At 37.4% G+C, this 20722-nt stretch overlaps 1 protein-coding gene across 1 annotated transcript in view; it reads right to left on the bottom strand.

Annotated features, from left to right (window-relative positions):
• The window catches only part of pcdh11 (protocadherin 11), a 134187-nt gene that overhangs the window by 40532 nt on the left and 72933 nt on the right, over positions 1-20722 (bottom strand). Inside the window, exons 5-6 of the mRNA XM_005913395.3 lie at positions 16772-16807; positions 6480-6678 (exon numbers count right to left, since the gene is read on the bottom strand). Coding sequence (XP_005913457.1) covers positions 6480-6678; positions 16772-16807 — 235 coding nt within the window. The remainder of the gene's footprint in view (positions 1-6479; positions 6679-16771; positions 16808-20722) is intronic.

The raw sequence follows: 20722 nt of genomic DNA, 5'->3' as shown, positions 1-20722 counted from the left end.
ACATGTTAAGAACTTTCAAATACGTATTTTAATTGTGTACGTCTTTCAAAAACCCACTCGTATCACAGTGCTGCTGAGTCAGTTTGAAACAGGAGCTTTTGGACAGTCAGACACTGTATCATGCCAATATTTTTATTTTTCTCTCAAAAATTTCATTCTGAGGATGCTCATGCATAAATGTGCAAGAAGATGAGCCTTCCTTGTGTCACTGTGACAAATATAATGCTCTTTTTCTTTGTTTGTTTCTTTTTATTTGGTGATCTAGTTAAAATAATACTAAGTGTATGTTGGTTCTGAACCGCTCCAAAGCCCTGGAGCTCAATGAGTGTAAACCAGTCATGATCACTTTTGTTTTACTTTCGCTTTATATCACTCTCCCTCTTTGCCTTCCTCCCCTGACAACCAGGCTGTTTTTATTTTTCTAGGTAGAGTTTCCACAGTAACTCCTTTTGTTTCACCATCCACCATTTCAGCTACCTGGGGAAAGCTACCAATAGGTACTGGGGGAAAAAATCCACTCTCCTCTACCTATTTGGGTTGCACAACTGTGCCTCACATTTTCCCTGCGTATGTTGATACATAGTGGCAGACAGAATAGCATAGTGGGAAAAAAAAGGCTTATGGGGAACCAACCTAAAAGGGGATGGTCTCATGATTCTATAGCCACTACATTGTGCAATTAGCATTTATTTCATAGTGAAATTAAACATTTAAAAAAAAAAAAATAATAAGCTGCCTATTGCCTTTTTCACAGATGCTGAAATAAAAGTATCAAAGGATCCAATAATAACACAAATATTTTTTTCATTTAAAACAGAAATATAATCCCCTACAATAGTTGAAAAAAGTACATTTATCCACATAAAGCACATAATAGTTAGGACTTCAAGTCAGTGGTGTACTAAAAATATATCTACCTAATATCTTGTGGGTAATATGCAGTTAGTTTGCAGCTCTCAGCTCTAATAACATGCTCAACTTTCAATATGTAGAGCTGTTAAAATGTCTTAAATCTACAACTGCCACTCTCGAGATCTTTCATGGTAAGTTCTGTCTGATTGCACCAGAAAGCTCCTGTCTCAACTTCACAGAAGACTTTGGCAGGCCAACAAAGAACAGGCCCTAATACTGTGGAAAAGGAGGTTTCTAACATGACACTTTTCAGCTGTTTGAAGGAGGGTGGAGAGAGATTTCTGTGAGCTGAGTTGACTCCTCCAGATCAATAGCTCGTCTCTTTCTCTCTCCAAGACAACTGGTGTGGCATTTGAACCAGATAAAACAAGGGTTCCCCTCCACCTCACCTCTGACAACTGAGCACTTCCACCAAATCCCAGTTGGATGAGAAGGATACAGATGAGTCCATTTAAATCCCCTTTCCAACTCAGTTCTAGACCCCCAGTGATCAGAAAATGCCGGAAAAAGCACCTAAAATCATCTTGAAAGGAAAGGTCCAATCTATGTAGGTTAATATTCACTGTTGCTTCATTTAGCTCTGTTGCAGGCCCACTGGGGCAGCTGTAAAAAAGTTCTGGGAGCCAGAAGGCACAAAGGCTTTTATTTATTTATATCGTGGAGAAATATATAGCAGGAAGCAAACCGGTGCAAATGATGTGAAAGAAAAACTAGTCTGAAGAAGTTATCTTGCAGATTGTGGGATAACTGCAAGAGAAGGAATAGGCTGCATTACCATTTTATGTGCGGTATGAATTAAATATACACATTGCTGCCAGAATAAGTCAGATAACATGACAATATGTAAGGTAATCCTTCTTCCCATCCTTCAACCACCAGCGATGTACCCTTAAGCAAGGCACTTGGTTCTTAATTACTCCTGTGAAGCTGCTCATTTGTCAGCAGCAGATGATGAGATGGGCCGGCAAAAGTAAAAGGTTGCATTGGCAGCTAAAGTAAGTGTGGCATTGCTATCAAAGAGAATGCCTGCTCAGCCAACCTTGCACATAAAAGCTGAAAAAAAAAACAAAACTACTCTTACAACAGTTCATCATCTTTCTAACCTGTGGTCAGCCAATTATCTGGCTCTTGCTACAATATTGGACTTTTAACTCTCTGAACAAGGGTCCTCTTCTCCCTTGCATGTCAGCTTAGTCTTTCCCCCTGGTCGCTCATGACATTGTAACACTAATTACAGCTAATTGTTCTATGCTGAATGGATTTAGTCACATTGCAAATGATATGCCATTGGTCAGTGTCACAATGTTTCCACAGAAAAAAATTCAATGGGGAATGGAAATTTGCACAAATGAATGTAATTAAGAAGCACATTCATTACTTCTAATTGCATATGAGAACCCTCAAAGTGAAACCGAGATCCGGCTCATATGAATAATTAATGCAGCTAACTGTACTGAACACTGTAATGTTGCTGCTGTCACATAATGATGTGCTAAACTATTGCTTTTAATGATAAACTGTAGTGTTATACTTTTTCGTAATGCACAGTCCCAATCACCCACAAACTTATTTTTTTCCTCATTAAATCCCTTTATTTGCTGGCAGATTGTGTCTAGACAGTTGAATTCCAATCTCAGCACAAGCGAATGGGCGGCCAGACATACTGAGTAGAGTTGGAGGTTAGAGAAGTATTAAAAATTCAAGTGGTACCAACGTGTTTGGCACACTAGATCAAGTCAAGTGGCCTTTTCCAAAGACAAGAAAAGGGCAGTTGTAAATCAGTCAACTGGAAACTCAGTCTGAGAGCCATTATGAAAATTTTGGACCTACAGAAATCAAAGAGTTGAGAATGTAACCCCCAGAAAGTATGAACTTTGCAAGCCTTTAATCAGATTATTTGTCTGCTGGTATCACAGGAATTATAGAATGTGCCATAAAAGACCCCCCAAAAAATGTTAAAGTAAACATCACACAAAAAATAATGATTGAAATCTCTGATTTGATGAGTAATTACCTTTTTTCTTTTTTTTAGATTTATACAGAATGCATTGCAGCTCATTCAGAACTGTAATCTTATTACATTTGCAGTATTTAAAAAGGATTGGCTTATTTTAATAGCAGATTTAGATCTTAGACAGACAAGGTGTAAGCTGGTCATTTGAAAGCCATATGCCACAGATTAAGATACGGCACTGTGCTGTGCAGATATTTCATGTTCCTTCCAGAGGCTAATGCACTTCGTCGGAACTGCCTTTGCTGAGCTGCTTGTAAGTGGGCAAAAGTACAAGCTCCTAAATCCCTCAACTCCAACAACAGGAGAAAGAAATAAGTATATTACAAATCGTCCAGAGAACAAAATTGTGTATTGTTTGAAAAATGTGAGGGATTTAAACTCAGGGATTTGCTCCCACTTTGCCCCACTTTGTCTGAGGGCTTAGCACTGATCGCTGCTCGCGACATGATGATTCCCATCATTCTTCAAAAGCCTTTCAGGTCATCATTAGTACAACATCTGCTTAACTGCACAGGTTACCACAAAAAAAGTGAAGCAGATAAAAAGTGAGGTTAAAAATTAACACAGAAATATGTCAGTGTCCACACAGGTTGACAGATCAAGCGTATGCTCACGCTACCCACAAACATAGTGTAGATGCCAAAGCAAAGAATTACATGTATGTCCCATTTTGAACTATTCACCATGTTTAATTGTTCTGATTGTATAGTTTTGCACTTGCCAGCTGTTTGACGTATACAGCTCTGACATAAAAACGTACGTGCAAATGATGTTAATTAGGACTTTTTATATATTTGTCGAGACAGAAGAAGAACTAACAAAATCTTCGAAATAATGTGTGACAAGAGAGGCGACAGCTTAAGACTGATGGCGGGGTGGTGAAATAAGCCTGGAGGGGGAGGCAAGAACCCATAAAATGAACAGCCGCCTTACTCATAAATAATAGAAACATAAAATGTCATATGAACTTTATATCAAGAGAGGGTGGTCTAATAAAGATGCAGGTTTAAAGAGGAGTTGAGAAATTCATTGTCATAAGAAGGCCACATGGCTTGCCTTTGGCACAGACAATTATTCAGAGCAAGTTGACATTCAGGTTCTAGCTGAAGCACCTTTAAGAAACAACACTGCTTTTGACTCTCGAAATTCTCTCGTTCTACTGTTGCTCGGGTCTTTCAATCTCTCAGCTCTGTTTCTCACTTTTCACTTGGAGTCATTCCATCTCCTCTCTCCTCTTTACACTTTTCCTTGTTCTTTCTGCTTTACAAATTGAGACGACACGATAAGAGATTGCCACTGCCATGCCAGCCTGGTGCTCATTGATAAAACCATATCTAATCCATCTTAGGCCCCCCTCTGTCACCAACACACTCATCTCTGAGACAGTCAACGTGCACAGGATCCATCTCTCTTTTTGAACTGAGCTGCACAGAGTCAGAGTTTATCTGACTTAACTTCTGAAAGAAGAAAATGGAGCTCGATGAGTCAGGTGAATTTCACTCTGCCTTGAAATGATGTGCAAGTGTGTTGTGTGTTGAATCGGTAGCATCCAAAAGCAAATGAAAAAGACTCTTGGTTTTAGGTAGAAATGCATGGTTTATGAAAGATCTATTTTATAGGAATTAAAATGAGATTTTCCTGTAATTTCCTCGAGCCTGTAAACTCATCAAGGTTCTGCTAAATTACACAAGATGCATATTAATCAAATCGCTTTATATGGCTTGCACATTAGCTTTGAAAATGATCCATTCTCCTCTTACCTGCCTTTACTATTTATCTGTTAGAACTATATTGACTTTAATACAGTATTACGCGTGACTTTGTGGTCAAATAACTAGAAATAGCTTTTCTAATATCCAACTACTTATATTAGACTCCGATACAGCACTCACTAGGATTTTTCATGCAGCAATTTGTAAAAGTACACATGCATTTATTACATTAGTATGGTCTTCTGTCTAAAGCTAAGACACTTCAACAAATATTACCCCAGAGGCAAAGTGGGTAATAAGTGGAGTATTTGAGCAAGTTTATGAAGTATGAGATGTTTATGTCTCTGTATATTAATGGAATCATGAGCAATTGCCTCACTATTCGAATGAATCACATATGAATCACTACTGTCAACATGGTGAATACATTATAGAGAACAGCTGGGGAAGGAGATGTGCTGCATGCATTTATAAAAATGCATGTGTACAGATGTGTGAAAACTGTTTTTTTAAATGTACAAAAATGTCTTGTTATAACTTCACAATCTTGCCATGAACAGAAGGCCATCACCACAATGTCGCCCATTTTGTTTAATACCTAACACAAGCGTTCACAATCACACTCACACTGTCACCCAGGCCCCAAACCTGTCAGCCCAGATGCTGGGGAGACACCAGGGACTCTTGTCTCACTTACAACAATGACACAATGGCTTTACTGCATGTAGGTGTATACAAAGAAATCTATTTTTCAGTGTTCTTTGGATCTTATATGCTGCATAGGAAAAAGAAAAAACGGTCTCACATTTTGACAGAAAACTGAAAATCAACAGAGTGAAGATCTACACCAGTCCTGTCCGAAATATACGATGGAGGGTTATATCCAGAAAATGAAATCTGATTCACTTGGATTCACTGGGACCCACAATAGCCTTGTTCATGCTGTCTTGTCATATATGGCGAAATAATTTCAGCAGCATCTCTGGTATGCTGCTTGTGTTTCATCACTGACACTGATGAAAAAACCCAGAGTTTTTTTTGTTTTGTTTTGGTTTTTTTCTACACTGTCTTAAGGACGTTTCTTTTTCCATCTGGAACTTGTTTGAGCAACTATTAAAATGTATATGCATGAGGAAGGAGTTGTGTATCCCTGTGTTTAAAAAGGCTTGTTTTATGGAAAACAGCAGTGGGCAGTAAGCCATGGAGTGACAGCTGTCTTGTGAATCATTAAAATACAATTTGGCAACACAGTTAAAACTTCAGAGGAATAATTCCCATTACGTTGTACAGCTTAACACTGGACAACAGTTAAAAAAAATTAACCTTACAAAATAAATTTTAAGTAGCAAACACACTATTGTGCAAATTACATCCTTTTTATTTTATTCTGCTTTCCCATGACAGAATCACTGCTTGTGTTTTTCTTTTTTTTTTTTTAATGAAACCAATTCACTTGCATATTTTAAAATGACTGAGATGGTGTTTGGTTTAATCTGTATAAAGAAAACTGTCAAATATAACACACTAAGAATGAGTACGTAGCGAAATATTGGATTTTTTTTTGCTTGCTTAAAGAATGAACTCACAAAAACAACATGGATAGCTAGTTGTTTTTGGGGTTTTTTGTACAAAAATGGCCGCTGGTTTAGTGTTTGCAAAGCTGTGTTGTTACAATTACAATCACAGCTGTAATCTCAGTAAATAATTGTACTGTTTTAAAACACAGATGGCCACTTGTAAATTATGCTGTCAGCCTCACAAAGCACAAACAATAATAAAAATGAAAAACATAAAAGAAAGGATTTGCCTGCTGTCAGATCTAGCAAAAATATACTACTCACTGGATTCAGGGTCTGAGTTTCCATCTCCCTCGGTCCGGCTGTTAGGTGATGTTTGCTCATAGTACTCCTCTTGGGGGAAGCTAAGGGGAAGAGGCTGGGTGGTACTGGCAGTGATGCTAGGCTCCGGGTCTCCAAGCCCGCTGTCACTGCAACTCTCCTGGGAACCGTCTGGAAGATGGAACGTCACACGGCGCTGGGTCTGAGGCACACCAGAAGATAAGAAATGTTTATATGAGAAACGCTTCTGTCCTGTTAATATGAACATCATGATCATCATACTACTACTACTACTAATAATAATAATAATAATACAGAAACCTACATTATTATAGTGACTGTAAGCAGTTTAAGAGGTAAGGGGTGAACATTTTTTTTTTAATTTGTAGTTACTCTCATACTAAAGACAGACCTAGACAGCAGATCTTTTAAGTCCATCCTGGATCAGACTTGCTCCACATTCCTCAGCGACAAACACCCTGTCACCATTTTATGGTTCTCCTCTCACTCATCACAGCTTAACACAAACAGCCCTTGTTATTAGACCCAGTCGTCTGGCTCAAACAATCTGGCCTTTGTCAAAGCGTCTCAGGTCCTTACGCTTCCTCATTCTCCCCGGTCCCGCATTTTGACGACAACAGCTCACTCTTTACTTAAATCGCATAAATCCCAGACCCTGACATGTGCTGCTGTTAGGAGATAACCTATATGATTGTTTCACCTGTGAGTGGTCATAAACAATGGGCTGATTGCTGAATGAATAAAACCCACTGTATCGGTACAGGTTTTGAAATATCCACCTCTAAGATTTTTACCTTCACCCCATTGCAAGGATGAATGAAATCTCAGTTTTTGTTTTGACTATAGAGAGACTACAGAGTTGAGAAATTACATTGAAATATTGGCAGCAATGCTTCATTCTAGAAGTAGTGTTAAAGGTACTCTTTATAATCCATAGAACAGAGTGAACTGTTTTCTTTTTTTAAAGACTGTTTTATTCAGCAGTGAGGAGTTCCTATGAATACTTCAAAGTGAGATCTGTCTGGAAAAACAAGGACATTTCTTCTACAGAAAAACACTGTTTAATCTTTTAAAATATATCAAAGCTTTGAGCACCACAATCAAAATTCTTCTCACAGCCATTGTGCTGGGGTGAGGGCAGAAATCTCAAAACTATGTGTATGGTGTTAACCGCAACACTTACTTGAGATTTTTTTTTCTTTTTTGACTGAAGGGGCAAACAGAATAAAAGGCTTTAGTGATTCACTAAACCAGTGTTATTATCAATTGAAACTGTGATTGTTGAGTCCTGTTTCTTCTATTTCTATTTCTTCTATACAAATACAGACCAGACCATTTCATATCAAGATGTTGATTCAATTAACCTTAACATGTAAGTAGGGTAAGGCTCATGGGTGAGCTTGGTGTTTAACTAATTATCATTTACACTGTAGGCTTTAGGTCATAGATATTTTACAGAGACTAGTTTGTTCCAGTACCAGTAAAATTACACAATACTCAGTAGCCATTTTTTTCCAACTATTGAAAAAAAAACAAACACATCACTACTTAGACATAAAATCTTTTATTATAAAGTAATTTAAAGACACCAACAAGGTGGTGACAAACTTGTTACTTAAAACGTTAACATGATACTTTGTTTATAAGACGAAAAGACTGAATGAAATGGTTGGTAAGGTAACCTGCTAATGGTACTATGAAGTCGATCATTAGCTCCAATATGTTAGCTCATTCATTCATTTATTTATCTTTTTAGCCATTGCAAACATTATAGCCTATGGGACATAACTGATATCATAATGCCAATTCCAAATAAAAAGGTAGTGTGTATTTTATATAAACAGTATAAAAGATGGCCTTAGCTACAGTGACACTGCCCGCTGGTTTCTGAAGAAGTAAATTGTTGAATGACGCATCAATTAAAAGTCGTTAGCTAACATGCAGTTTCATATCGTAGACAATTATCTATTTTGAAACATAGTAAAGAGTAAGCAAAACACGTACTGTTAGAAAGAGCAGTTTGTGAATTTTACATGATTGCTGGTAGAATAACAGTAGCAGTGGCTACATTGACTCCAGACACGCTCACAAAAGTATGGGTTTGACTATCGTGTAGATATACGCGTCCAGAAGTGGGACGCACCGAACACTTTTGCATTTTAAGCTTAACATTATGCTGAAACTGCAGAAAGGTTGGGTTGCGAGTTACAGTGCAAACTACAATCAGGAGGAACTTTTAACAGTCCTGTTGTGATTCCCCAAACACTCCTCATCTCTAAGTATGCGTACAGACATTAAGCACATAACACAGTGTTTAACAAATGAAAACACAAATAGAAATCTGAAATGAGTCAAAAATGTGTTTGAAATTATATTGTTATTTATTAAGCAAATAACAAACTGAATTTGTGTTTTTATTCACACATTTGAGCCGGCACACAGGACTTCTGTGAGACGCCAGAAATTAATCAAGCATAACAATCAACCATTAAAACTAATTTTTCTGTTCAGGAATGCAAGTAAATAATTTTAATTTGGCACCTTAATCAAATAATAATAATAATGTCCTTTACTTTTTTTCAGAAGTTTTATAAAACAGCAAATTTGAAAATTCATGGATTACAACAGTTATTATATTTTTGCATTTTAAAATATTTGGATTAAATAACTTGTGTGTACTGGTAGATTAAGCATTACAGAAAAATAAACAATGATTTTTGGTAATTACCAACACTGTTAATTTAGGTCAGCTGTGGCATAAACCTTACACTGGGTGGTCTAATAAATGTGTTAAGCACTGTATTACACATTATGAACATATACTGGATGGGATTTAATATTAAGTATAAAATGAATAAACACACTGAGCACTTGTGAACATTATTTTATATGTGAAACTCTATATTCAGATATGTGCTGTATTTTAAAATTGAAACTTCCGTCACTTTAATAATATATAGCCTTCTGAAATCAGATTATTCTTTCTGAGACACCATGTATAACAAAGATTTACAATAATTCGTTTTTATTCAGTGTGACCTAAAATGAGTGATTGAGGCCATGAAGTCAGCAGAAAAGTGTTTGTCGAGGTCAAAACAGAAACCTGTTTTTTCTACAGACCTCTATAGCCCCAGAATTCTTTGTGCACCACAGCTATTGTCATCTTAAAATACAGGTTTAAGGTACGGTATTTCAGCATAACAATGCAAAATACTTCCATCCCCGACTTCTACTGTCTTTCGTAACAATAAGTCAGGCCAGCGGCACTAGCCGCCATCTTCCATGCAAATTTTTTTTTTCTGTGGTTCATATAGTTCAGCATATAGCATATAAGAGTAGACATGAACACATGTTTATGTTCAAGATGTATGCTGTCCCCATCGGTTTCTGAGCAATAGCAGCATATGTACCTTTGTTTTCTTTGATTTTTTTTTATCTGTGACACTTAAACAAAAATAGTTTTTGTTTTTTTTAAATTTTGGTATTGAAAAGTAGCACAGGTATTGGTTCTGGTCACATTCCCCTAAGGCAAGGGTGTCTAACATAAGGCCCTTAGTGTTACAGCTTTTCTGATTGATATAGACCCCCACCGTCCATTGCCACCCATACTACACTGAAGCACATGAACATTTTCTGTTAACTATTGAAAACTCTATAGTCTAAATTCATAATTACAGGCACAATGATCAATGTCTTCTGTAATGTTACATGTTTATTGTGTTCCACTGGTGCGACCCACTTCACATCGAAGTGGGCTGTATGCGGCCCACGATGTAAAATGTGTTTCACATCCCTGCTCTAAGGACACCACCAATGACAAAGACAGAATATTAACACCAAGGAAGGAGTGACAGCAACACTTACTCATAGACGAATGAGTATAGTGAGATGACATTTCCAAGGGAAATCCATGCCTAAATGTTTTTCATGACTTGTTGGGCATATCTAGTGTTTATCTTCTTTTACAGTAACTCCATAGTGTATCCATCTTTAAACTGAATAACTGAGACAGTGACCTTATATTGTCAAAATGTTTTGGGTGTCTCAGGCCTATTAAATATGGCGTTATTTTTGTGTCACTATTCTGAGCGATGTGTTGCTCGCGCTCTCAACATTTCTGCCCGTGCGCGCTCAACTCTTTCTCTACACCGTTATATTTGTGCCACAAAACTGGCCAATCACAGATTTGGATGCAAAAAAATCTGATTGGCTGTTCTGGTCTCCAATCAGCTCGAAATGACAAAATGCAATATCCCAGAATCCATTTCGTCCAAAATTCAAACGAGGCAGTGGCGGAGGAACTCAGAGTGGCGGAGTTTGAAATATTACTCTGTCTGGGTCACAAAATAAACTTTTAAGATATTTTCATGCAAGAATGTTGCTGTGTAAACTTCAAATATCTGCTCGATTTACCGAGACATCACATATTTGCATAAGTGCTCTAATGTTTTCGGAGATGCCTGTTACCCACCAGCTGACCGGGTGGTCACTCGGGTTAAACATAATATATAAGGCTGAACTGACAAAAAATCACCGACTACACCACCAGGTATTATAGGAAAAACCATAAAGCCTTTGAACTAAAACAAACGCTGTTGTAACAGTGATGTACACTGTCTTGTTGGTATATATGTATGATTTGTATAACCTTCATGTTTCCAAACCGATATCATGAGCAGCAGCTTTTACAGCTGTGGCTCCAGCAAACACCAGCTGATACTAGAAAGTAATATTAAATAAATTCTAACAACAGCTGATCAAGCTTGAACATGCTGTTGTTGTTTCTCCTCAAAATACAACACTTGCACCTGCAAACTTTTTTTTACGTGCGCTCACAATAGTGGCACAAAATAATTAATTTACTTTTCCTATATAGGGTATCTGTAAGGCTTGTAATTGACACTTGTGCAGTACAGGTCCTGTGGTATATGGGATGTGTATTAACAGGTTGAAATACTGTATGTCCTAGTTTTCCTTCTCACCCAATTTAGACACAAAAGAAGTGGAAACGTGTGTGGAGGCTGAGACTTTGATTTGTAAAGTCTTGGGGATCACAGGAGTGTGGGCATTTTCTTCTCAACAGTACAGGCCTCTTTGATTTCTCTGGAGGTTTACAGAAGTTTATGTTGTGACCTTTCTTTGGAGCTAACAAAGAAATACACTCTGTACAGTATCTCCGTTAACATGTTTGCTAATCTAACAGAAAGCAAACTACATGGTTACAGTCCTTTATATTGTGGGCAATCTTTAGACTCCACAGACTTTTATATTTTTACTTTCATAAAAAAATTGTTTCCTTTACAAAGACAAAATCAGAAATGAGGATATCTGAGTTTGATGCAGCCATGGTGAAACACAGTGCAGTCTCTGTAATATAGACTGCAGCTTGAATTTATGTCTACACATGATTCCCTCAGTAACATCATACTGCATCACGCTGTATAGAGGCATAAAACGTATAAAATATAATTACGCCCTCAGCTTCGGTTATTGCGGCGAATTTTATTCATCCCATTATTCAAACTGATAAGATTTTTTTTTTCCGAGAGCAAATACAACTGGCACAAATGACTATCTTGATTTTCCATTGCTATAGCAACAAAAGCAATATGCATGTCCTGAATTAAAAACATCATTAACACTTGCGCCTTTAAGCTCAGGAGAAGCTGCGCACACATATTTTTCCATAGTCACCACAGTGTATAGATAAAGCAGTTGTTGTTGTTTGATAAGTCTAAATAAGGCAAAGGAAACAGAGGAGAGATGGAGAGCGAACTAAAGTCTGGCTCTAAAGAAGGACAAGCTGCCAAAAACAAAGTGCACCAAAAAGCTTCATTTAAAAATTATTAGAGTGGGCTGCCTAACCTAAATCCTCACAATTAGCACCCTGAAAGCACAAACTGAGCGGTTTCAATACTGTGATGTTCAAGCAGTTTGTTAAATACTCTTTTTTTTCTCTTTCTTGATTCATCTGGAACCCGAGGCCTCAAATCCTGCTCTCCGTTTGTGCGAGTTTGTGTGAGAGTTTGAGTGTGCGTATGCCCTTAAAAAGACAGACGAGAAATAAGAAGAAAAAGACAGAAAAAGGGGGCATGCAGTCAAAGAAACAAACAGCCAAACACACATAGCCGTCAACTATTGTCTGACATAAAAACTCTGAAACAAAAGCGTTTTGTTGGAGGAATAATGTATTTGTTCACATGCGCTGCATTAATTTCTCAAATACATAAAAACACAAGACGTAGTACTAAAATCAATCTTCTTTTTATTGCACATGGCGGGAGATTCTCTGGTGGTATATATTCTACAGCACATAGCCTTTTTTTTTCTCATGGTTTTATTCATTTTCTAAGACAGAGTGGAAGAAGAAATACCTTGCTGGCAAAATTATATAGTTATGTGTGCCATGTTTGCCCACGCTTTCAAGTGGTCTAAATATCTACTTGTTCTCAAACAGCGTTGGCAGCTGTTTCTCAAATTACTGGAGGATGCACGCAAATGCAATGTCCAGGTTCCAGCAAAAGAAAAAGCCCACTTACGGAAGGTTGGCAGCTTTACAAAAAAGCACGCTTTCTCTCCACATGATTCTAATTACTGAAAACTTGCTTCAACAATGGCTCCCAGAATCTATTAGAACAAACAGCTGCCCGTGACAATTAGGACATAATCATTTTGCATGAGGGAGTGTCTTCATTTTTAGACTGTTGTTTATTCAGGCTCCTTCAAGTTGATGCCAGATGTTAAGAAAAGCCTAATTCGATTTCATGGTGCCCTCGCTACAAAGTCACTCGGAGCTACAATATTAATTACAATTAAATACCATTAATAGGTCTTAAATAAATAAAAGTTTTGCTCCCAGAGGTAATGACTAATGCGAATAAAACATTAATGTCGAAAAACAAACACCACAAACAAAAACAAACATTCACCAAGGAGTCAAGGTGAGTGTTTTGCTAAGCATAATCACTTATTTAAAGAAGCTGCCAGAAATCCATAAAGCAAAGACAAGCTGCTGTAAGAGATATCAAGACCAAACAAAGCCCGTTCAGCCAGATAAAACACTGCCTTGAGAAGTATGTACACAGAGATAAACGAACAGGAGACGTGCATGCCAAGTTCTACCATATAACAAGCTCGAAAATCCAAAACCAGCCCTCTGGTAACCACCCTGGCAGGGATGAATTCACGGGTTACTGGATTATAAGTCGGCTATATTTAGATAGAGAAGAGGGGAGGCCAAGTGGTTGCCACCTTGTTCTCTGGTAGGCTGCAGCTCTATGGCTTTTATTATTACATATACTGCCCCCCCCCCCAACTGCCGTTCTCTCAAAATAGCAAAGAAGTCAGCGGTGCACAGAGGGGGACTTGGCTGACAACCACCTTACTGAGTGATAAACAGAGACCACTTAGGAGTGAATCAGGGGAGATTGGCTCTGCCATTTCAGATAAGGATCAGCTCGCGGGCACACCTAGACCTGCATAAATCTGTTCAGAGGAGATGGCGATTTGTCATGTCACACGTGTCTTATGTAGAGTGAAAAAAAGCAGCTATACAGCAATGGCAAGATCCAAAAAGCAGTGTCCTGCATGTCCCAGTGTTGCTTGATGTGAAGGTGGTGCAACATTGGCAATAAATAAATAAAAACCAATGTGGTTTTAGGTATTTCTTTAGTCCTTTCTTTGATATTTTTTGTACATGCTGTTCCAGTTCTGCCTATTATGTGTAAGGTGATATGCCGCTGCTTGTGAGATGATGAGTTAGCAGGAACACACAAGAAGGAGGTGATTCTAGCAAGTGGGCTGAGAGATTACTGGGTGGTTTTTTTGACTGTCATCAGTCTTTGAGTCATCTGCTGTTATACACTGATAATTCTGATATTCTTTGTGTGACACTGTTATGACAAAACATATAATATCTCCAGTCCTGGCAAACTGTGGTCTCACACTGAAATGTGAAATGTCACCAACACGATGACTTCAGTATGAATAAGCAACAGATGTTATTAATAATTCTGACTGTGTAGTCAAAAAACTAATGTGAGAGTTTAACACAAGCATTTTCTGCCGCTTAACATTTTGCTGAAACTGCAGAAAAGTTGGGTTGCAAGTTACTGTGCAAACAGTAAGGAAGAACTTTAACAGTCCTGTTGTGATTCCCCAAACACTCCTCATCCCTCAGGATGCTTACAGACATAATACAAATCTATTAGACTACCTGTCATAAAACATGAAAACACACATCTGAAATCAGATGTGTGTTTTATATTGTTATTTATTAGGCAAATGACAAACTGAATTTGTGTTTTTATACCCATAACAGAGCCAGCACACTGGACTGCTGTGAGAAGTCAGAAATTAATCAAGCATAACAATTAACCACTAAAACTAATTTTTCTGTTCAGGAAGGCAAGTAAATAATTGTGATTTGGCACCTTAATCAAAAAATAATAATAATGTGCTTTACTTTTTTCAGCTGTTTTATAAAACAGCAAATTTGAAAATTCATGGATTACAACAGTTATTATATTTTTGCATTTAAAAATATTTTGATGATAGATTTACCATTACATTGTATTGTTATTACCAATAGTCTTAATTTAGGTCAGCTGTGGCATAAACCTTACAGTGAAACATTATGAACATATACTGGATGGGATTTAGTGATAAATGAATAAACATTTCACTCTGTCATGTATCCAACAAACAACTTTTAGAGTAATAAGATGATGCTTTTCAATACTTATGACATTATACTGTTGTCAACATGAAATTTGACAACATATTTCAGCTATTTATGGAGCCTGATGGGGACACTGGTGGACAAAGTATTACTGCATGGCAACAAGTTAGTTATTTGTGATGACAAGATCAATAACTTGTGGCTAAGAGGCAGTCAGGAATACAGATATGATAACTAAATTGTTGCCATGTGTTATTAATGCCTGGCCACAAGATACAGAATCTGTTGTTTACTGACAGCATCAAGCGAGCTCTTTAGGGAAATTATCACACATGAAGCATCTATAAATTTGATTTAATTTTGTTTTATTTTAACCTTGGGATGAGTTATAATAATATCCTGCATTATCAGCAGTGGGAGGGGCCCTGAACCAGCTCTCGCTCTCTCAGTCCTGTTACATGTCTGTTGTTTTCTTCTGTGTAAGGAATTATATAATTGAGGAATACTGAGTAGTGGCTAAGAAATCAAAATACGTGACATGACGGATGTGTTGATAACCTGTGTTCTGTTTAAACACAGCCTGGCACCTAAAAACAACAACCTGCTCTGAAGCAACAGTGAAAATAGTTTGTAATTTTGTTGTTTATGCTATTTTTATACACGTATAGATCTTGAGAGGGCAAAAATTACAAGCATCTGACTTGATGGTTGAGCCCAGACGTGAACAAAGCTCTATGCGCTTCAGGCAACAATTAAAAGATCAGACACCTTGCAGCTTTCTGATCTTGTTTATCTCATATTCAAAGTCATGGACACTTTATAATGAAGTTGTGGCCACGATTTAATATCTAATTCCCATGTCTTATTAACTCGTGAATACTATTTAATTATCTCATTCACATGTCTTATTATGGACACAAGTTATTGGTCGTTTGGTCACACGTTACCATGTGGCCAGGAGGGCTTTATAGCTCTAACTCTCGTTAGTCGTATTTATACTAGAATATGATTATAACAAACGGAAAAGGCCATCACAATAAGAAGATTTGCCATTTCTGTTAGCTATTTCCAGAATTTTTAGAATCAAATCCAGCAATGGACTTTCATCTGTGTTTTTTGTTTAAGATTCAACCAACGGCATAAGCAGAACTGTTTATTATTTGCTATTTTTAGAAACGACATGTTTTTTAAGCGAAACAAAAAATGTGTTACACTCGAGACAAAAAGCATTTAAAGTCTGAAACTAGCGCTCAATTGCATGTAACCATATTTAAACCATACAGTGTTAATATAATGGCACACCTGTGCAGTTAAAAAATAATATTGTGGAGGAATGTGCATCTGACAGTGAGCGTCAAACATTCGTTAGTGAGGTGTGTTTGACTCTAATTGCACAGAGTAAATAATTATTGTGTTGAAAAAGACAACAGTTCTTGACATCTGTAATGTTCACCCAAGTATTAACATTAGCTGACAGTGTTAATTTGTTTGCTGTAAAATATAATAGCAGTCCAAACAAGTGCTTTATCAGGCAACATTCATGCTGATAGATGTGAACATGCAAGAGAGAGCAGAAAAAATGTTTAGCACTCACATTCACAGAGGTGATCTTCCCCAATTGACAGGCCTCCTGCAAGGAAAGATGACAGATTTTTACATCGCTGTCTGACTGTAACTCTATAGAGAATTTACAATTGAAATTGATATTTGAACTCAGCAAAGGAAAGTGCACGGGGAACTTTCCGGTGTTCTTAGAGTCAATCAGAGTTCACAATCGAGAACCACGTAGATTTGAGAGTTTTTTAAAGTAGGAATTGAGAATAAGGATACATATTGATTTCTTGCTCGGATACAAACTTTGTGCAGTGCACTTCCGTGCCCAGTTGGCTCGCCAGCAAACCAGGCTGCAGAGTACACACCCGCTCCCCAGAAAAGTAAAGAATAGGGCAAACCTGACATCCTGACAACAGAAGCCCTACATCTGACACTTTGATAAAGATGTTTTCTCGACATGTCAGGGAGGAAAGTGAACAGAATATCAAATGAAGCATCAAAAATTAACAATAAACAGCGACAAGCTTCTAAATTGGGAACAAAAGACACCCGCAAGCCTGCAAAATAGCATCCTCTCTCTGGGGACTTAGATAACTCACAGAGAGATAAGAGTATTTAATTTTTAATCACCAATTTTGTTTTCTTTGTACTGTGTATAATAATCTGAATACGTGACTTTATTTGCAAAGAAAATAGAAGAAATGTGGCAGTGAAGTGCCACTTAGACAGGGGAGAAGCTGAGAGGACTACTGGGGTGGAACGGTAAAACAATGAACAGGAAACAAGTTCATGTCAACAGATTATCCCTCCGTAATTATTCGCCAAGGGATGCTGTTACTGACTGAGCGATAGAGGAGTACACCCCAGGATATTCACTAAAAACAAAATGGTTCTTTGTGGTGGCCAGTTAAATTAAAAAGAAAAAAATAAGAATCCATAAAGGGTTTTAGTATCCTTCAACTCATTGTTATAGTTTTACAGCCCATACATTTACGGTTTGGCTCCATCTCACCCCTCATCATCATCCACTGTGCCCAGAACACCCTACTGTTGCATTTATTGCACAAAAGCTCTGATAAAGCCAACACTAAAAGGCAGACAAGCAAAGCTAGCAGTTAGCTGATAAGCATATCATTTAGCAGTGTTTCCCTCAAAAGCTGGAGTCTAAATATATGGAGTTAATATATGTTAATATTGGCTTTAGAGTATGATGTGCATACAGAAAAAGATGACTTTTAAAAAAATCTTTTGTAGGCAGCAACAACCTTATGTTGCATAAACTGTTTATGAAAGTTCATTTGCAATATTATTGATCATATATTCCCCAGCATGGACAACAGTGACACAAACCTAAACATGCCTGAAAGTAACACAACATGATGGCCTCTGATGACAATTTAGTACCTAGAAAAGAAGCCACTTCAATACTATTGAAGTGGTTTGGCTACAAGAAGTCAGACCTCTGAGCACAATACATAAGAATACTTTTCTCGAGAAAAACAGAAACGACAAGCTTCACAACTCGAATCAAAAACAGACCATCCAGTATACCAGTGTAAGAAGGCACACAAGGAGCAGGTACTAACAACTGGCAGTGTGTAACCCATTAGTAAACAAATGACTCAACTGAGAAAATTTTAAATGTAAAACCTTGCCTAGGCCTTACTTTTGTGCTTACACTTGACTTATGCTGTGTCACTGGATGTATTGCTGTTTCACTACAATTGCACTATAATGCTGCTGCTGGCACCTTGTGGCAATAGATTTAAACAAATGAATTAGGAGGTATGTTATCAATGCCAATTGCTTAGTGGAAAAGAAGGATGGGAAATGTCCCTTCGTTTTGTTTTCACTCATAAATCCTGCTGCCTGCGAGGATTTTTACATTGTGTCGTCTTAGGTATTATTGCAAATGGGGCAGATTTCAAACCCACCTTCCATTTCTTTTATTTCTATATTTTTTTTTCTCCATATCTAAATTTTCTGCAAGGCAAAAATATGATTAAGATCTTTCTAACACAGTCACGATACTTGCTTGGCATATGAATCACTGTAATTACTATGAAATCAGCAGCACATCAATTTCAAAAGTATCCTGTTCAAGAACTGCAACTGTAGATGCACTCTTAACAATCTCTTCTACATATGGAGACAATGTCACTCATATCAAAGTAGATTACATAAGCTTGTAATTAGAATTAACACTCCACTTATCATTTCATCATCACATTATGCCCTAAATATCTACTAAGCACTCATAATCAGATTATAAGGAATACAAAAATATTATAAAGGCATATATTGGTGTCTTTCTTTAAATGTACCTTTACTGTTTACGCAAATGAGAAGTACATGTTTATTTTATTATTTATGTATTTTGTCTGCACATTTGAGACTAACAACACCAGTCAAGTCTGTCTGAAGATTTACTCATTTGCATCTAATGACTGGTCATTTAAAGCAGAATTTTACTTAGGGCTGCCACCGGGCAGTTGTTTCTTCTTCAAGTAATGTTTTATTCAACATCTTGTGACACATACTTCAAGTTAGAGACCTTGCCAACCAATTAAATATATGATAATGCACATAAGGGACCTGAGAAAGTGACCTGTGGTTGTTTCATATTTAGATGACATTCAAAGCAGTAGTTGTACATCTGACTGTCAGAGACCATAAATGTATGAGTTTTCTCTTTTTTTCTCTCCTCAGTATGGATTGGTCAGTGACCCTCTCTCTGGATTTACGCCTCTCAAACTAGCAGTTTCAAAGCACTCATATGCAAGCCTGGGAGAGAGTTATGCTTAAGATAAGTGCATTTGTTGGTGAACCACATCAAAGTACAGAGGGATGTCTTAGCGAGCAAAGGCAGTGGAGCTCAAACCTCGCCTTTGATCACCCCAGGCACTCTGATCATTAAAATATTGGATAAATAATTGATTAAAAACACCAGACCTTATTGTGCTCTGTTTCTGTATCCAAATGTATCCTAATTTTGAGACACTGTGGGTACACTGTACATAGGAATAAAAAGGACATATAGGACATATTGTTGCTTTGGAGGGCATGTTTTGCAAAATATTTGCTAGTAATGAGACTTGATAGTGAACCGACTAGAGGACTGAGTTACTGACTGAGTTCCAGTATGAACTGAAGGCAGGTTGAAGTCCTATGACAAACCTTCTTCACAAGCAATGGTCTGAGCTCTGGCGTGCCAAGCTGCTACAGTGGTAGAGAAACCGAGAAAAAACAAATCAAAAGTCACAGAAATGAGTGCATTCCAGCTGAGCGTAGGTTACAGGAGGGTAGCTAATATTCCATCTACAGTGGAAACTGTGCACGCAGTATGCAAGACAAGCGCAACATGAACACTATGTGTATATTAGGGATATTAAAAAGGCTATTTTCCTTCATCTTACGCTTATATATGGGCCAGTATTGAAGTCTCCCTAAGTACATATACATTTGCATATTGAGTATAAAAAATGAGACCAAGGTAATCAAAATTTATTCCTGTTCCAACTTATAATACTTGGCCTGTGGCAAAGTACAAATTCTGGACCCCATGCAGAGTCTCACTGGGCCCACTTATCCATTGAATAAATCCATTACCACGTTTGTATGAGTAACTAAATCAACGTGTGTATGCCTGTTCAACCGTAGTGGTTCATGATCACAATGATCATTTTTTCTAAACATATTCTGATTACCGCACGTGTTCTTCACTGTCAGGTTTCACCTCATTATTCCTGTTATTTTAACATATTTATTGGCCTTACATTTTCTAATGAGATAACATGAAAGGCCTTACAGAGATCGTGTTTTATGTGCAGAGATAAGGTAGCATATTAAAACTAAACCCAAGTACAACTAATTGATCTACAAAACTAATTAAATCAAGTGTTTGAACTGATAAGTCAATACCTACAATTGCTCCCATGCTGACTGGGCTTTATTAGTTGAATGTCTGAAAAATAGAAATTTTGCGATGCTG

Source organism: Haplochromis burtoni, unplaced genomic scaffold, assembly GCF_018398535.1.
Source record: "Haplochromis burtoni strain Fernald_Lab_line unplaced genomic scaffold, NCSU_Asbu1 Contig_4, whole genome shotgun sequence".
Lineage (NCBI taxonomy): Eukaryota > Metazoa > Chordata > Actinopteri > Cichliformes > Cichlidae > Haplochromis > Haplochromis burtoni.
Note: the sequence above shows the minus strand (reverse complement) of the source record. Positions and strands in the feature narration are given on the sequence as shown.